The sequence below is a fragment of the Chlorocebus sabaeus genome, chromosome 10 (genome assembly GCF_047675955.1).
Source record: "Chlorocebus sabaeus isolate Y175 chromosome 10, mChlSab1.0.hap1, whole genome shotgun sequence".
In the NCBI taxonomy this organism is placed as follows: domain Eukaryota; kingdom Metazoa; phylum Chordata; class Mammalia; order Primates; family Cercopithecidae; genus Chlorocebus; species Chlorocebus sabaeus.
In genome coordinates this window covers 105,984,938-106,004,114 of record NC_132913.1, presented here as the reverse complement: position 1 = coordinate 106,004,114, position 19,177 = coordinate 105,984,938, and the positions used below count along the sequence as shown (strand labels likewise).

The window sequence follows — 19,177 nt, the reverse complement described above, 5'->3', positions numbered from 1 at the left end:
GTGGTGCCAGAAAGTAAAGATATGCACAAAAAGTAAGAGGAAATGTCCAAAGGATACAGGAACCAACCTGAAAGGGTTACCAATGGCCTAAATTATAACAATTATAGTAACAAAATGATACTATTGGATTAAACCTGTAGAAAAAAATAAATATGCCTGAGTCCATACTGAAATGAATGAATGAATGTGTAGAGACTGAACAGCTCTCCCTAACAGAAGAATTCCAATTAAGAATTTTGGAGGATTGTAGGAATGAAATATTACCTTAATCAAATACCGCAGTAATAATTGCAGGCAAAATCTATCATTGGGTGCTAAAATTAGTGGACAAAAAGTTTGATGAGAAACAGGGTATTTGCATAGTCTCAGAGTATCTCCCTATATTTCTTAATTACAAAAGGAAAAATAGTAACTTCACTGTAGAGAAACCCAGAAGATACCTTAACCAAGAAATCAAGATTACCATCGCCAGTAATAAGACATTGTCATTATAGACTCTGTAATATGATGCACTGAGGAGGTCACAATGTCACTTAGCTGTTATTGTTTGCAAATACGTAACCTCAATCCAATCATCAGAAAACATCAGACAAACCCAGTTGAAGGAAATAAAGTAAAATTCCTGACCATTACTCTTCAAAATTGTCAAAGCCATTATAAAAAAAGAAGAAGAAATTGGCCGGGCACGGTGGCTCAAGCCTGTAATCCCAGCACTTTGCGAGGCCGAGACGGGCGGATCACGAGGTCAGGAGATCAAGACCATCCTGGCTAACGCGGTGAAACCCCGTTTCTACTAAAAAATACAAAAAACTAGCCAGGCGAGGTGGCAGGCGCCTGTAGTCCCAGCTACTCGGGAGGCTGAGGCAGGTGAATGGCGTAAACCCGGGAGGCGGAGCTTGCAGTGAGCTGAGATCCGGCCACTGCACTCCAGCCTGGGCGACAGAGCAAGACTCCATCTCAAAAAAAAAAAAAAAGAAGAAGAAATTGAGGATTGTAAGAGTAAGGAAACATGACAGCTACTTACACTGTGGGATACTGGGCCAGAAAAAGGACTTTAGTGAAAATACTGATGAAAATTTGAATAATATGTGTAGGTTACTAGTTAATAGTATCGTATCATTGTTAATTTCCTGGTTTTGGTCATTGTACTATGATTATATAAGATTCTAATATTAGGAGTAGCTGGGTAAAAGCCATTCTGTACTATTTTGCAACTTTTTTGTAAATCTAAAACTATTTCAGGCGAGGCGCAGTGACACAGCTCTTTGGGAGGCTGGGGCCGGTGAATAGCTTGAGCTCAGGGGTTCAAGATCAGCCTGGACAACATGGTAAAACCTCATCTCTACCAAAAATACAGTAATAAAAAAAAAAATTAGCAGGGCGCGATAGTGTGCATCTGTGATCCCAGCTACTTGGGAGGCTGAGGCAGGAGAATCGCTTGAACCCGGGAGGCGGAGTTTGCACTGAGCTGTGATGGTGCCATTGTACTCCAGCCTGAACAACAGAGTGAGACCCTGTCTCAAAAAATAAAAAATAAAGCTATTTCAAAAGAGAAAGTAAGTGGTTAAACAAATTGTGGTATATTCATACAATGGAATGCTGTCTAGCAATAGAAAGGATGAACTGTTTATACACACAGCAGAATGGATGAATCTCAGAATAATTATGCTGAGTGAAAGACCTCGTAAGAAGGTGCATATTGTATGATTCCATTTATATGAAATTTTAGAAAATGTAATCTAGCCGGGAGCAGTGACTCACGCCTGTAATCCCAGCACTTTGGGAGGCTGAGGCAGGTGGATCACCTGAGGTCGGGAGTTCAAGACCAGCCTGACCAACATGGAGAAACCCCGTCTCTACTAAAAATACAAAAAAATTAGCCAGGGTGGTGGCGCATGCCTGTAATCCCAGCTACTTGGGAGGCTGAAGTGGGAGGATTTCTTGGGCCTGGGAGGCGGAGGTTGCAGTGAGCTGAGATCGCGCCATTGCACTCCAGCCTGGGCAAAAAGAGCGAAACTCTGTCTCAAAAAAAAAAAAAAGAAAATGTAATCTATAGTGACAGAAAACAAATCAGTAGTTGCCATAGAGACAAGGTCATAGGCAGAGAGGAGTGGGAGGGAGGGATACAAACGGGCACCAGGATACTTTTGGGAGTAATAGATATGTTCACTATCTTAATTCTGGTGATGATTTCATGAGTGTATATGTGTCAGAACTTAAAGTTATACACTTTAAATGTGTGCATTTTATAGTATGTCAACTATACTAAAATAAAGTTGTTTTTATTTTTAATGCATAATATAATTTTTAGGACATCCATTAAAGTTCCAGACCGGGCATGGTTAGCTCACGCCTGTAATCCTAGCACTTGGGGAGGCCAAGATGAGAGAATCACTTGAGTCCAGAAATTTGAGACTAGCCTGGTCAACATAGCGGGACCCCATCTCTTCAAAAAATATATAAAAATTAGCCAGAGATAGTGGTGCATGCCTATAGTCCCAGCTACTTGGGAAGTTGAGGTGGGAGGAATGCTTGAGCCCAGGAGTTAAAGGCTACAGTGAACTATGACTGTGCCATTGCACACCAGCCAGGTGACAGAGCAATACCTTCTCTGTTAAAAAATATATATATAATATATACAATATAAAATATATATAAAAGCCTATATTATTTCCAGACTAACAGAGGGGAGACAATGAAATAGTCAAACATTCTAAAAGAAGGCATAAAGAAGAAAAAAAGGAACATAGAACATGTAGAACAAATAGTAAATTCATCATAAAATTGAAGAAATAAATCAGTACTGACATTACTGATATGATATACTAAATTTATATAAAATTTATATGAATATATACTAAATATTCCAGTTAAAGAGATATACAGGATTTAATGTAAGAAGAAAATGTATGTGCTATGTAAAAGAGAAACAACTACAATGTAAAGATGCAGAAAGATTGTAAACAAGATGAAAATAGATACATCACATATTATCCAAAGTACAATATTTAGGGGTTTGCAGTAAGGGATAAAACTATTAGATAATGCTAACTTTTAGGTTAGAGGAATGCAGCGTTGTACTTGGAAGGGGAACTTAGGGTTTAGACAGTAATAAGGTTGTTTACACAAGTGTTTGTTTTATGAAAATTTGTTACGCTCCACATTTGATTTTTATACACTTTTCCCATATGAGTATTCTATTTCACAATTTATTTTTAATTTTTAACTTTTTTTATTTTTTTTGAGACGGACTATCTCTGCCCCCAGGCTGGAGTGCAGTGGCGTGATTTCAGCTCACTGCAACCTCCGTCTCCCAAGTTCAAGCAGTTCTCCTGCCTCAGCCTCCGAAGTAGCTGGGACTACAGGCGTGCACCACTACGCCTGGCTAATTTTTGTATTTTTAGTAGAGACAGGGTTTCTCCATATTGGCCAGGCTGTTCTCAAACTCCTGACCTCAGGTGATGCGCCTACCTTGGCCTCCCAAAGTGCTGGGTTTACAGGTGTGCCTGCCTCGGCCTCCCAAAGTGCTGGGTTTACAGGTATGAGCCACTGCTCCCGGCCTTAATTTTAAAATAATAGAGACAGTGTTTTGATATGTTGACCAGGCTGGTTTCAAACTCCTGATGCTCCTGCTTCAGCTTCCCAGAGTGTTGGGGTTACAGGCATAAGCCACTGTGCCTGACCTACAAATTTTTTTTAGGTAAAAAACCAAACAGCAACAAACACATGGCCCAGACAAACAATCAGTAATTTGGGAGCAATTGGTTTGCCTTATAGAAAAGTAAATCTTTTAGAAAAGTATGCCTTACAACATACAGAAAAAGACACTTATAACTGTACTGAAGACCTAAATAGAAGGGAAAGCAAAATTTAACTGTTAAGAGAAAATACAGGAAAAATTCTGTGCTTTTATGGTACAAGATAATTTTTTTTTTTTTTTTTTTTTTTTTTTTTTTTTTGAGATGGAGTCTCGCTTTGTCACCCATGCTGGAGTGCAGTAGCATGATCTTGGCTCACTGCAGGCTCCACTCCTGGGTTCACACCATTCTCCTGTCTCAGCCTCCCAAGTAGCTGGGACTATAGGTGCCCGCCATCACGCCCGGCTAATTTTTTGTATTTTTAGTGGAGATGGGGTTTCACCGTGTTAGCCAGGATGGTCTCGATCTCCTGACCTTGTGATCCACCCGCCTCGGCCTCCCAAAGTGTTGGGATTACAGGCGTGAGCCACTGCGCCTGGCCACAAGATGATTTCTTAAACAAAATACAAATACAAAGATCTTAAACGAGATTAAAAAAATTGATAAATTTCGCAGTATAAAAATATTAAAATTAGAATGTGGGCCAGATGCAGTGGCTCGCACCTGTAATCCTAGCACTTTGTGAGGCTGAGGCGAGCAAATTGCCTGAGCTCAGGAGTTTGAGACCGGGCTCGGCAACATGGTGAAACCCCTTCTCTACTAAAATACAAAAAATTAGGCCGGGCATGGTGGCTCACACCTGTAATCCCAGCACACTGGGAGGCCAAGGCAGGCAGGTCACCTGAGGTCAGGAGTTTGAGACCAGCCTGGCTAACATGGTGAAACCCCGTTTCTACTAAAAATACAAAAAATTAGCCAGGTGTGGTGGCACGCACCTGTAATCCCAGCTACTTGGGAGGCTGAAGCAGGAGAATCAGTTGAACCCGGGAGGCGGAGGTTGCAGTGAGCCGAAACCGCACCATTGCACGCCAGCTTGGGCAACAAGAGTGAAACTTCATTTCAAAACAAAAACAAACAAACAAAAAAATTAGCTGGCCATGGTGGTGCACAACTATAATCCCAGCTACTTGGGATTGGGAGGCTGAGGCACGAGACTTGCTTGAAACTGGGAGATGGAGGTTGCAGTGAACCGAGATCACGCCACTGCTCTACAGACTGGGTGACAGCAAGACTTTGTCTCAAAAAAAAAAGAACCTACTATAAGAGTATAGGAAAGCAATTCAGAAAAGAGTAAACAACTATATGAATATATTAGTTTCAGTAGTAATCAGGACAGTGCAAAATCAAATAACAGTGAAATCAAGTGTCTCTTTATGGGTAAAAATTAAAACTTTTTTTTTTTTTTTCTGGAGATGCCTTCTCACTTTGTCACCCAGGTTGGAGTGTAGTGGCACGATCTTGGCTCACTGCAACCTCTGCCTCCCAGGCTCAATCAGTCTGCCCACCTCAGCCTCCAAAGTAGCTGTGACTACAGATCCTCCCCACCATGCCTGGCTAATTTTCTTGCATTTTTGGTAGAGATGGAGTTTCACCAGGTTGCCCAAGCTGGTCTCAAACTCCTGAGCTCAAGCGATCTGCCCACCTTGGCCTCCCAAAGTACTGGGCTTACAGGCGTGAGCCACTGGACCCAGCAAAAAAATTGAAACTGATAATAGTAAGTAATGTAATCATATGAGGAAATGGAAAGTCACTGTTGTTTGAAGTATAAACTGGTGCAGCCTTTTTGGAAAATAATCACCATATCTCGAAAAATTAAAAATGAAGATTGAAAATACCTCTAACATTTTCACTTCTATGCATATAAACTAGAGGAATTTCTCAAGGAGATTGGGTAAGAATATTTGTTATATTATTTGTAACAGTGGAAAAAGTATACTGTAAATCTGTCCAAAACTAGGTAAACTAATGTAATATCCACAAAATGGATAGCAGTGAAACTATATGTATTGTTTTCTTTTTCAGGCTATTCACATGGATTATTTTGGTTGTAGGTTAAATATGTTATGTATTATAACCCTCTCCATCTGTGTAGGAACAGATTTGCCAGTTTACGTTTGTAGAGTTTTCCCTTAAGTGATCATTATTACTGATATTTCCCTAAATTCAAGATTTTTTTCCTTAAACATTGACTTCTCTTAATCTATTCAGGGAAAATAGTAGTATTCAAAAATTTATTTTGCTTCTTCATTATTTATGCTTTTTTGTAGGACTAATGTTTCAAGCCAGACTCCCTCTGCCAAAAGAAGTTTGGGATTTCTTCCTCAGCCAGCTCCTCTTTCTGTTAAAAAACTGAGGTGTAACCAGGATTACACTGGCTGGAATAAACCAAGAGTGCCCCTTTCCTCTCACCAACAGCAGCAACTGCAGGGGTAGGTTAATTCTTTCATTTTACTTTCTTTTTTATAAAGTGATTCAATAGAAGTGTGCTTTGTTGTAAAACATAATTAAAGGAGTCACATTAAAGTTCTAAAATATTTAGAAATTAGATCACTTATTAAAGATTTGTTACATCCATAAGTAATGTTAACTTCATTTTCTATTCGCCAAACAATTTTAGAACTTTGGAATATATATAATACTCATTTTAAAGCAGAAAATGTGTATTTTCCAACCCGTTACACTTCATTCTGCGGCTGAGATACTTTCAACATTTTTTATATATTTTCCCTAGTTTCTTCATGGTTATATATTAAACACAAAAAGGAGACCATAGTATAATAACTGTAGTAATTATAGTAGCTATCTTTTTAATTTTTTTTTTTAATAGAAATGGGATCTCACTATGTTGCAGGTTGGTAGAATTCCTGGCCTCAAGCAATCCTCTGTCCTCAGCCTCCCAAAGTGCTGGGATTACAAGCATGAGCCACTGTGCCTGGCCAGTAGCTCTGTTACCTAAAGTATTTATTGTGTGCCAGATACTGTCTGCTAAGTGTTTAAATTGATTTTTTTTTCTTTTAAATCTTCGCAACAAGTCTTTGAGATAGATATATTAAAAATCTGGTTTTATGAATAAAGTAAGACTTAGCAAAGTTAATTAACTTGCTCAAAGTGATATAGTCAGTAGTACAGCAGTAGTAAATCCGGGCAGTTATGCTCCAATTGCATTCTTAATCACTATGCTATATTGCTTCTCTGTTATCTTTTTCACTGCACATTAATCTTGGCACCCTTATATGTAAATACAGAACTTTCAACCACGTAAGTGTGCATTTAGGTTTCCCTTTTTTCCAAATATAATTCAAGCTAGAATGAACATTGTTATACACATATGTATGTTTTTACTGCTTGTTGGAACTTTTCTATAGGATAAAATATTGGAAGTAAAATTGTTAAGGATTAAGACTACGGAATGCAGTTTGAAATTTTTAATTATTTTTACCATACTACTCTCTCATAACCTATCAACTTATTTGTTTTTAATCTCACTCAAAGTACTGCTTTTATACCAGCTTTAAACTTACAACATTACTTGAACAAGTGATATATGCCAAGTGGCTTATTCATAGTAGTTTATATGCTTCATATGTTTGCAGAAAACATCATAAAATTTGCAGTGAAAACAATTCACTCTCCTTTCTGCTTACCTGTTGCTTTCTCTAATCTTCATCTTTTCTACTCTTTCTTCTATGATGTTTGCTTTCCAGTCAAAAGCTTAATTTCCTTTGTTCTTCATTCTAATTGTTCCACCTCAGTTATCTTGCTGCCTCCTAACCAGACAACATTTTATATTGGTCTTATCTATCCCATTTCATAACCATTCTTCATCTGGGTCTTTGTCTCTGTCTACCCTGATCTTACTTGTTTCATTTTCCTATTGCCTTCTCTTGTATATTTTTTAGTTTACTTGTGGTTTCTGTTATTCACCTCCTTCAGACTCTTTTCAGAGCCTTGTGAGTTGCCACCCTTGGTGCTCTAGGCTCCCCCAGTGTTTCTTTCATTTCTGTATAGTACCTATACCCATCTCTAGAAATAACATTTTTGAGCAAAACTCTGTCTCGAAAAAAAAAAAAAAAGATTCAAACTAAGGATCACAATGGACAAGCAAGAATAAATGAAATGACAAATACTTGAACCCAGAAAAGATGGAGAAGAAAAGGTATATTGAAAATGAAGTTTTAAATTGAAGATACCCAAGTGAAAATAATTTCAAATGAAAATGGGCTTTAAAAAGGAAAATCGGAAAAGAAAAAAAAAAAAAGAAGAAGAAATATAAAAAACCAGAAAGGGCCGGGCATGGTGGCTCATCCCTGTAATCCCAGCACTTTTGGGGGTGGGTGGATCGCCTGAGGTCAGGAGTTCGAGACCAACCTGACCAGTATGTTGAAACTCTGTCTCTACTAAAAATACAAAAATTAGCCAGACATGGGGGCGTGTGCCCATAATCCCAGCTACTCAGGAGGCTGAGGCAGGAGGATTTCTTGAACACAGGAGGCGGAGGTTGCAATGAGCTGAGATCGCGCCACTGCACTCCAGCCTGAGTGACAGAGTGACACTCCATCTCAAAAAAGCCAGAAAGACAAGTAGTTGAATTAGAAAAAGGCAAAGAATACACCCATATTACATATAATTAGTGTCCCAGAAGAAGAAGATCAAAGCATTGAGACAGAAGTAGTGTTAAAAAACTATAATCCTGCTGGCATGGTGACTCATGCCTGTTATACCATCACTTTGGGAGGCAGAGGTGGGTAGATCTCTTGAGCCCAGGAATTTGAGACCAATCTGGGCAACACAGCGAAACCCCATCTCTACAAAAAGTACAAAAGTTAGCTGGGCTTGGTGGCGTGCACCTATGGTCCCAGATACTCGGGGGACTGAGGCAGGAGAGTTGCTTGAGCCCAGGAGGTCAAGGCTGCAGTGAGCTATGGTAGTCCACTGCACTTTAGCCTGGGAGATCAGAGAACGAGACCTTGTCTAAAAAAAAAAACAACAAAACAACTATAATCCAATAAAACTTCACTGAAATAAAAGTCTTGAATCTATATATTGAAAGAGTTTTCCAAGTATCTGGAAAATTGACCTAGAATAATCAAGACAAATCTTAGTACAACTATTAGACTTTAAAGACAAGGAAAATCCTCAGTTCCTTAATCAAAAAGATGAAATAATTTACAAGGGCAACAGAAATAGACTGGCATCAGACTTCTCAAAATCATCATGCAGAGCAGGATAACATTAACATCATTTTCAAAAAACTCGATGGAAGGAGGCGTGAAACAAATATTTCATGCCAAGCCAAGATGTCAAATATGCAAGCTAGAGAAAAAAAGTTTGAAGTATAAGAACTTGGAATACTATACACACATTTGCTCTTTCTGAGGACTGTATGGAAAATGAGCTTCATGCGTCCAAGAGTAACTGGAGAAACATTGACAAAAGCATAAATGATGAACATTTCATATATTCAGTTATAGAACTAAGACAAACAATGGTGAGAATACATAGAATGGTATATAAACATTATTTCAGCTGAGCATGATGGCTAACACCTGTAATCCCAGCACTTTGGGAGTCTGAGGCATGCAAATCACTTGAGCTCAGGAGTTCGAGACCAGCCTGGGAAACACAGAAAAACCACGTCTCTACAAAAAATACAAAAAAAATTTAGCTGAGTGTGGTTGTGCACACCTGTAGTTCCATCTGGTTGGGAGGCTGAGGTGGGAAGATTGCTTGAGCCTGCGAGGTCGAGGCCACAGCAAACTGTGGTCACACCACTGCACTCTAGCTTGAGTGACAAAGTGAGACACTATTTCCCCCCAAAATTTTTTTTTTCTGATAAAGTAGTAAGATTGCAACTAAAAGAAAATGGGCGAAGAGAGAGAAGGAAGAAAGGAGAATAATGTAGTTGACTGTTTCATAAAGTAATAGGTGTGAGTCAAAGGATACCATTTAAAATGAATGGGCTGAGTGCAATGGCTCACGCCTGTAATCCCAGCACTTTGGGAAGCCAAGTTGGAAGGATCACTTGAGCTTGACAGTTCAAGACCAGCCTGGGCAACATAGTAAGACCCTGTCTCTACAAAAATAAATAAATAAATAAAATGGGCAGGCTAGGCTAGGCACAGTGGCCCACATGTGTAATCCTATCACTTTGGGAGGCCGAAATGGGGGGTCACTTGAGGCTAGGAATTCAAGACCAGCCTGGGCCACATAGCAAGACCCTTTTTCTACAAATAATAAAATAAAATAAAAAATTATCCCAACATGGTGGTACATGTCTTTCATCCCAGCTACCGGGGAGACTGAGGCTGGAGGGTCGCTTGAGCCAAGGGGTTTACAGTTACAGTGAGCTATGATCGTACCACTGCACTCCAGCCTAAGTGACAGAGCAAGACCTTGTCTCTAACATAAAATAATAAAATGGGCAGGCTAGATGGTTTTAAAAATTTATGATTGGCCGGGCGCGGTGGCTCAAGCCTGTAATCCCAGCACTTTGGGAGGCCGAGATGGGTGGATCACGAGGTCAGGAGATCGAGACCATCCTGGTTAACACGGTGAAACCCCATCTCTACTAAAAATACAAAAAAATTAGCTGGGCGTGGTGGCAGGCGCCTGTAGTCCCAGCTACTCGGGAGGCTGAGGCAGGAGAATGGCGTGAACCCAGGAGGCGGAGCTTGCAGTGAGCCGAGATAGTGCCACTGCACTCCAGCCTGGGCGACAGAGCGAGACTCCGCCTCAAAAAAAAAAAAAAAAAAAAAAAAAAAAAAAAAAAATTTATGATAAAGGGGTTAACAGCAATGTAAAAATAGTCTAAAACTGTCTCGCAAAACAAAACTGAACTCTGTGCTGCATACCAGAAATATACGTAGAACAGTAATTCAAAAAGTATTATAATAAAGGGAAGGAGAGATTATTTAATGAAAACAATTAAGAAATCAGAGGCTGCAGTCCTGATACCCAATAAAGTATAACTTAGGTCAGAAATTTGTATGTTAGGCCAGAAACCTGTATATTTCTCCTTCCAGTTCTGTCAGTTTTTACTTTATGTATTTTATAGCTTTGTTTTTGGCACATACACATTTAGGATTATATTAATTACATCTTAATGAATTGACCTCTCTATTGTTATGAAACCCCCCTTTTTATCCTTGATAATATTTTTCTGAAGTCTACTGTGTCTTATATGAATAGTGACTCCACATTTTTATGATTAGATCATCCAGTCTAAATTGATAGTTGAAATACTTAGACCATTAACATTTTTCACAATTATGGATAAGGCTGAATTTAAGTCCACCATCTTGCTAATTGTTTTCTATTTATTCCATCTGTCCTTGGTTACTTGTTTCTCTTTTCTTTCTTTCCTTTGTGTTCATTTTATCTCTATTATTGCCTCCCACCCCACACCATTTATATTATTATCATACATTTTACTTCTTTTTCTTTTTCTTTTTTTTTTTCTTTTTTAGATGGAGTTTTGCTCTTGTTGTCCAGGCTGGAGTGCAATGGCGTGATCTCAGCTCACTGCAGCCTCCGCCTCCCAGGTTCAAGCAGTTCTCCTGCCTCAGCCTCCAGAGTAGCTGGGATTATAGGCATACGCTACCATGCCTGGCTGATTTTGTATTTTTAGTAGAGACGGGGTTTCTCCATATTGGTCAAGCTGGTCTCGAACTCCCGACCTCAAGTGATCTGCCCGCCTCGGCCTCCCAGAGTGTTGGGATTACACGCATGAGCCACCGTGCCCAGCCCATTTTACTTCTATGTATGTTACACATCCCACAATACGTAGTTATGTCTTTTTTTTTTTTTTTTTTTTTGAGATGGAGTCTCACTCTGTCGCCCAGGCTGGAGTGCAGTGGCGCGATCTCGGCTCACTGCAAGCTCCGCCTCCCGGGTTCACGCCATTCTCCTGCCTCAGCCTCCTGAGTAGCTGGGACTACAGGCGCCCACCACCACGCCCGGCTAATTTTTTGTATTTTTTAATACAGACGGAGTTTCACCGTGGTCTCGATCTCCTGACCTTGTGATCCGCCCGCCTCGGCCTCCCAAAGTGCTGAGATTACAGGCGTGAGCCACCGCGCCCGGCCTGTAGTTATGTCTTTTTTACAGCCTTACTAATTCATGTACCATGTAGTTACCTATTTAAAGTGTATTATTTGGTGTTATTTTTTTACTTTAAACAGTCCAGTAGTGTTTAAAGAAATTAAAAGATGAGACAGAAATGTATTTTGTATTTTCCCACATGATTTCCCATTTTAAGTGCTCTTTATTCTTTTGTGCAGATCCGAGTTTCTATCTGGTATCATTTTTCCTTCTGTGTGAAGAATGTCGTTTTAACATTTCTTACAGTGCATGTCTCCTGGCAGCAAGTATTCTCAGATTCTGTTTGTCAGAAAAAGGATTTTGCTTTTAATTTTAAAAGATATTTCCATTGGATCTAGAAATCTAGCTTATGTAGAACTCTAACTTGATAGCGTGTTTCTTTCAGTATTTTAAAGATACCTTTTCTTTGTCTTCTGTTTTGTATAATTTCTGACTAGAAGCCTATGGTCTTAATCTTGTTTTAGTCTTAACTTTACAATTATGTACTTTGTTTCCCTAGTTCTTGCATATTCAAAATTTTTTCTCTAGCTTGGATACTTGAAAAATAGTTCAGACCCAAAATCCTTGGGTCATGCTCTCTTTCCTTGGGTTTCTTATAATGCTACTTGACTGTTACCTTGCTTTGTATTTGCTTTTCAGAAATAAGATGCCAGTCTAATTCTTCTGCCCTTGTAAGTGATTTAATCTTTTTGCCTGAAGGCGCTGAGACAGTTTTTTCTGACTGCTTTTCAAGATTTTCTCTTTGTTGCTAATTTTTAGCAGTTTTATTTTGATGGGCTTCATTTTGATTCATGTTTATCTCACTTGGGATTTGTTGAGCTTCTTGGATCTGTGGGGTTTTATCAGATTTTGAATGTTTTTATCGATTTTTTTTAGATTTTTTTTTCTGACTCTTCCCTCCTCTGGATTCCAATTATATTTGATATAAATATAATCGTATTTGATATCGTCCCACAGGTTAGTGGGAATCTGTTCTGTTGCTGTGTCTTCAGGTTCACTGATATTTCCTTCTACAGTGTCTAATATGCTATTAATCCCATCAAGTGAAATTTTCATTTTAAATATTGCAGTTTTCATCTCTAGAAGTTTAATTTGAGTCTTTAAAAAATCTTCCACTTTTCTCATGTTTATGATTTCCTTTCCATTCTTGATCATGTAGAGCGTATTTTAAGTAGTCGTTTTAATATCCTTATCTGCAGTGGTTTTGATTGTTTTGAAACTCCGGTTTAAGTTCTTTTTTTTAATTTCTGGGTTTTTTTTCTTCTTTCTCAGCTGTGTGATCTGCTTAAGTTCTTTTTGAATATAGAGTATCCTTTACTCTAAGGCTAATTTGCTTCGTTTCCTAAAACGTAGTTCATTTGGGGTCTCTGTTAACACTGTGAATTCATCTAGGTCTCGCTACTCTGACTGGTGGAAATTCAAACTGGTGGAATTTTAGTCCCTGCATGAGTTCTGGGAGTTGTTTGGCCAATAGCTCCACAGTAAATATTCTTTTCCTTGAAGTTGTTCTTGATTAGTGTCAAGAAGACTGAGTTTCACTCTGCATACACAGGTTGGTATTCAGCCAAATATTCAAGCAGACCGCTATGCAGATTTCTGGAGCTTTTCCTTTGTTCAGTTCCCTCCTCTCAGGTACTCTGTCCCAGAAATCTCAGCAACCTCAGCTTTTCGAACTCGTTTCTCTCAGCTCAACTTGATAAGATTTCTGGGCTCTGTTTGTGTGCTCCCTGAATTGCAGTTCACAAATTGCCTCTTGACAGAAAATCTGGGTAATAGTAGGGCTCACATCATTTATTTTCCTTGTCTTATGGATCACCGTTTTGTGCTGCCTATTGTCTGGTATCTGCAAATAGCCATTTTCTCTATTTTGTCCAGTTTTCTCATTGTTTATAGTAGGAAGGTAATTACAGACTCTCATACTTCCTCATAGGCAGAAGCAAAAACAGTAGTTCTCTCAGGTACTCAAAATTGACATCACCCATGGGCAACACAGGAATATCATGTATTCCTGGATGTAATACCCTTAGGATACAGTACCCGCTAGACATGTGGCTCACACCTGTAATCTCAGCACTTTGGGAGGTCAAGGCAGGCAGATTGCTTGAGCCCAGGAGTTCAAAACCAGCCTGGGCAACATGATGAAATTCTGTCTCTACAAAAAAATACCAAATTAGCCTGGCATGATGGTGCACATTTGTGGTCCCAGCTACTCAGGAAGCTGAGGTGGGAGGATCATCTCAGTCCAGGAAGGTCGAGGCTTCAGGGAGCCAAGATTGTGCCACTGTGCTCTAGCCTGGGCAACAGAATGAGACCCTCTCAAAAAAAAAAAAAAAAAAAAAAAAAAGGATTGGATGTGAGGGTGATCTGGCTGTGACTTCTGTCACCCCATTGTCCACCAGGGTTGATTTGGCTGATCTGACTGGCTTGGCGGGTATCCACTTCCTCCCTCACCACCCCATGTGCGTCCATCCCAAACCTGCATGCTCAGTCAAAGAGGATGACCATCCCCAATAGAGGAGGACTGGTCTTCAGTCAAGGGTATACAAGTAGCTGCACTCCCCTGCTAGAACCTCCAAACAAGCTCTCAAAAAAAAAAAAAAAAAAAAAAAAAAAAAAAAAAAAAAAAAAGGATGACATGGTATCACTGTTTGCTCATGTGCTCTTCCAGTTTGGCCTGAATCTCATCATGAGGAAACAGCAAACCCAGTATGAGGGATGTTCTATTAAAAATAAGGCTAGGTCAGGTGAGGTGTCTCACTCCTGTAATCCCAGCACTCTGGGAGGCCGAGGCAGGTGAATCACTTGATGTCAGGAGTTCGAGACCAGCCTGGTCAACATGGGGAAAGCCCTCTCTATTAAAAATACAGGCTGGGCATGGTGGCTCATGCCTGTAATCCTAACACTTTGGGAGGCAAAGGCGGGCGGATCACTTGAGGTCAGAAGTTCAAGACAAACCTGGTCAACATGAGGAAACCTCTACCAAAAATACAAAAAAATTAGCCAGACCTGGTGGTACACGCCTGTAATCCCAGCTACTCGGGAGGCTCAGGCAGGAGAGTTGCTTGAACCTGGAAGACGAAAGTTGCAGTAAGCCAAGATCACACCACTGCACTGCAGCCTGGGTGACGGAGCAAGACTCCGTCTCAAAAAAAATAAATGAATACAAAAATTAGCCAGGTGTGGTGGCACATGCCTGTCACCCTAATTATTTGGGAGGCTGAGGCATGAGACTTGCTTGAACCCAGGAGTTAGAGGTTGCAGTGAACTGAGATCATGCCACTGCACTCCAGCCTGGGCAACAGAGCAAGACTCTGTCTCCAAAAAAAAAAAAAAAAGAAAAGAAAAAACAGGCTGGGTACAGTGGCTCATGCCTGTTATCCCAGCACTTTGGGAGGCCAAGGAAGGAGGATTGCTTGAGCCCTGGAGTTCAATACCAGCCTAGGCAACATAGTGAGATCCGTGTCTACAAAAATTAAAAAATTACCCAGGCATAGTGGTACACACTTGTAGTGGGGAAGCTGAGGTAGGAGGATTGCTCCAGCCTGGGAGGTTGAGGCTGCAGTAAGCCGTAATCACACCACCGCACTCCAGCCAGGACAACAGAGCAAGATCCTGTCTCAAAAACAAAAATAAAACAACCCAGGGGTAGGGAGAACTGTGTTCTTAAAAAATGTCAGTGTCGCATAAAAGAAAGCTGAGGACTTACTCCAGATTAAAGAAAACTAAAGAGACATGAAAACATCATGTGATCCTGGACTGAATCTTGTACCTAAGTGAGGGAAAAAAAGCCATAAAGAACCTTAGATCAATTGACAAAATTGAATTAAGGAACGTATATTAGATAGAATATTGTATCAGTGTTAAATTTACTGATGCTGTACAGTTAAATTAACTGTACTGGTTATTTATAAGAATGGTCTTATGAAATACACACTAAAGTATTTGGAACTAAAGGGGTTTAATAAATACAACTTACTCTGAAATGGTTTCAGAAAAATATATAGAGAGAGAGGGATATTAAGTGATGAAGTGCATGTTATAGAAGTATGACAGTTGATGAATACGGGTAAAGATTTTTGCATCTTTTCTGGAAGTCTAAATTTATTTCTAAATAAAAAGTGTTTGTTTGTTTGTTTGTTTTTTAAAAAACATAGCCTCACTGTGTTGCCCAGGCTTGAGTGCAGTGGCGTGATCTCGGCTCACTGTACCCTTCGCCTCCTGGGTTCAAGCGGTTTTCCTGCCTCAGCCTCCCAAGTAGCTGGGACTACAGGCATGTGCCTCCACACCCAGCTAATTTTTTGTATTTTTAGTAGAGACGGGGTTTCACCGTGTTAGCCAGGATGGTATCCATCTCCTGACCTTGTGATCCACCTGCCTCGGCCTCCCAGAGTTCTGGGATTATAGGCATGAGCCATTGTGCCCAGCATAAAAAGTTTTTAAAATATGTTTGTACTTAGGAAAAAGGTTTGGCAGTACCTAAACACATATATTCTATGACTCAGTAGTTCCTTTTCTGAGCATTTATTTTCAGAGAAATGAATAAGTTACATTTAAGTGAAAAAAATAAATTATAAGTAAGAATGAATAGCACTTTAGGTAAGCCCCCAGTCATGTCATGTTTAGCATTCGTTTTGAAAATGTGTACTTTTCCATTAGATCAAACTAAGTTTTTATTTATTTATTTATTTATTTATTTATTATTTATTTATTTTGAGACAGTGTCTCACTCTGTTGCTGAGGCTCACTGCAGTGGCACAATCTCAGCTCACTGCAACCTCCGCCTCCTGGGTTCAAGCGATTCTCCTGCCTCAGCCTCCAAGTAGCTGCGATTACAGGCGCATACCACCACGCCTGGCTAATTTTTGTGTTTTTAGCAGAGACAGTGTTCCACTATATTGGCCAGGCTGGTCTCAAACTCCTGACCTCAAGTGATCTGCCTGCCGCGGCCTCCTAAAGCGCTTGAATTACAGGCGTGAGCCACCACGCCTGGCCTATTATTATTATGTCATAATGCAGTGGTTCTCAAAGTACAGTCCCCAGACCAGCAGCATCAACATGATCTAGTAACTTGTCAGAAATGGACATTTTTGTGCCTTCTTTTTTTGGACACATTTGTATCCAGACCTACTGCATCAGAAACCTTGGGGTTAGGGTCCAGTAATATGTAGTTTAACAAGCCCTCCAGGTGATTCTGAAACATGTTAAAGTGGAGAGCTCCTACTATACTGAACATACTTTAGGAATTCCTGTTGCCTTCTAAAGCACTATTTCTTTAATTTTCAGCTTCTCCAATTTGGGAAATACCTGCTATATGAATGCTATTCTACAATCTCTGTTTTCACTCCAGTCATTTGCAAATGACTTGCTTAAACAAGGTATCCCATGGAAGAAAATTCCACTCAATGCACTTATCAGGTAATCATTATGTACTGTACTTATTGAGTAACCTTTTACTTCATTGATCATAGAATAATGGAATTTTAAACACTCAAAAATTTTCTGTGCCGTTATTAGTAATTATTCTTTAAAATATCATGCCATGTCGTGCTAACTTTGTGTTTTTTATTTTACCAGACGCTTTGCACACTTGCTTGTTAAAAAAGATATCTGTAATTCAGAGACCAAAAAGGATTTACTCAAGAAGGTTAAAAATGCCATTTCAGCTACAGCAGAGAGATTCTCTGGTTATATGCAGAATGTGAGTATTAATTGTTTTAAAACGTTTCAGAGACCTGACATAGTAGCTCATGTCTGTAATTCCAGCACTTTGGGAGGCCTAGGTGGGCAGGTCACCTGAGGTGACTGAAGTCAGGAGTTTGAGACCAGCCTGGCCAACATGGCGAAACCCTGTCTCTACTAAAAATACAAAAATTAGCCAGTTGTGGTGGCATGCACCTGTAATCCCAGCTACTCGGGAGGCTGAGGCAGGAGAATTACTTGAACCCAGGAGGCAGAGGTTGTTGTGAGACAAGATCATACCACTGCACTACAGCCTGGGTGACAGAACAAGATTCTATCTCAAAAAATAAATAAATATTTTAAAAATAAATAAAATAGGCCGGGTGCCGTGGCTCATGCCTGTAATCCTAGCACTTGGGGAGGCCGAGGCAGGTGGATCACGAGGTCAGGAGTTCGAGACCAGCCTGGCCAACATGGTGAAACCTTGTCTCTACTAAAGATTAAAAAAAAAAAAATTAGCCGAGCGTGATGGCACATGCCTGTAATCCCAGCTACTCAGGAGGCTGAGGCAGGAGAATCTCTTGAACCTGGGAGGCAGAGGTTGCAGTGAGCTGAGATTGCACCATTGCATTCCAACTGGGCTACAGGGCAAGACTCCATCTCAAAAAAATTAAAATTAAAATTAAATAAATAACATTTCAGAAATCATGGAACTTGACATGATTTTAGTGTGTTTCTTGATTTTTATTTTAAAACAAGATTTGTGTATGTGTGTTCATTATAGATTGAAAAACCTGAGGAGAGGCTGGGTGTGGTAGCTCATGCCTGTAATCCCAGCACTTTGGGAGGCCGAGGCGGGTGGATCACCTGAGGTCAGGAGTTCCAGACCAGCCTGACTGACGAGGTGAAACCCTATCTCTACTAAAAATACAAAAAAATTAGCTGGACGTGACGTTGCATGTCTATAATCCCAGCTACTTGGGAGGCTGATGCAGGATAATTGGTTGAACCCTGGAGGCAAAGGCTGTAGTGAGCCGAGATTGTGCCATTGTACTCCAGCCTGTGTGACAAGAGCGAAAATCCGTCTCAAAAAAAAAAAAGAAGGAAAGAAAAACCTGAGGAGTTGTAGTAAGACTAAATGTGACTCTTCTATGTATTGTACCATATTTTAATATATAGATTTGATTTACCAGTGCAAGGACCTGGGCTGTGTTAGCTGCAGAAATTACATTTTTTAACAAAGTGAGGAGTTATTCATTCATTCATGCCAATGCAACTGATAAAATTATTAAGAATATATAATCTCTCGTTTGTTTTTATTCACAAAATATGTAGCCCCCCAAATTCTTATAAGAATAAACCTGACGTTGTTCACATGTGTCACTGACTTCCAAGGGCTTTCACTGTATAAATTATGTTAATAAGCTATTATTTTTTGTTTGTTTTGTTTTTTGTTGTTGGTTTTTTTCTCTTCTTTTGAGACGGAATCTTGCTCTGTCACCCAAACTGGAATATAATGATGCGATCTTGGCTCACTGTAACTTCCGCCTCCTGGCTTCAAGCGATTTTTCTGCCTCAGCCTCCCAAGTAGCTGGGATTATAGGGACCGCCACCACACCTGCCTTATTTTTATATTTTTAATAAAGATGGCGTTTCACCATGTTGGCCAGGCTGGTCTCGAACTCCTGACCTCAAGTGAT

At 39.9% G+C, this 19,177-nt stretch overlaps 1 protein-coding gene across 8 annotated transcripts in view; it reads left to right on the top strand.

Moving 5' to 3' along the window:
• Window positions 1-19,177, top strand: part of USP37 (ubiquitin specific peptidase 37) — a 122,436-nt gene that overhangs the window by 51,918 nt on the left and 51,341 nt on the right. For all 8 annotated transcript variants that reach the window (XM_007966270.3, XM_038001534.2, XM_007966271.3 and 5 more), the window contains 3 exons: window positions 5,966-6,127; window positions 17,082-17,213; window positions 17,373-17,496. In XM_007966270.3, coding sequence (XP_007964461.3) covers window positions 5,966-6,127; window positions 17,082-17,213; window positions 17,373-17,496 — 418 coding nt within the window. The remainder of the gene's footprint in view (window positions 1-5,965; window positions 6,128-17,081; window positions 17,214-17,372; window positions 17,497-19,177) is intronic.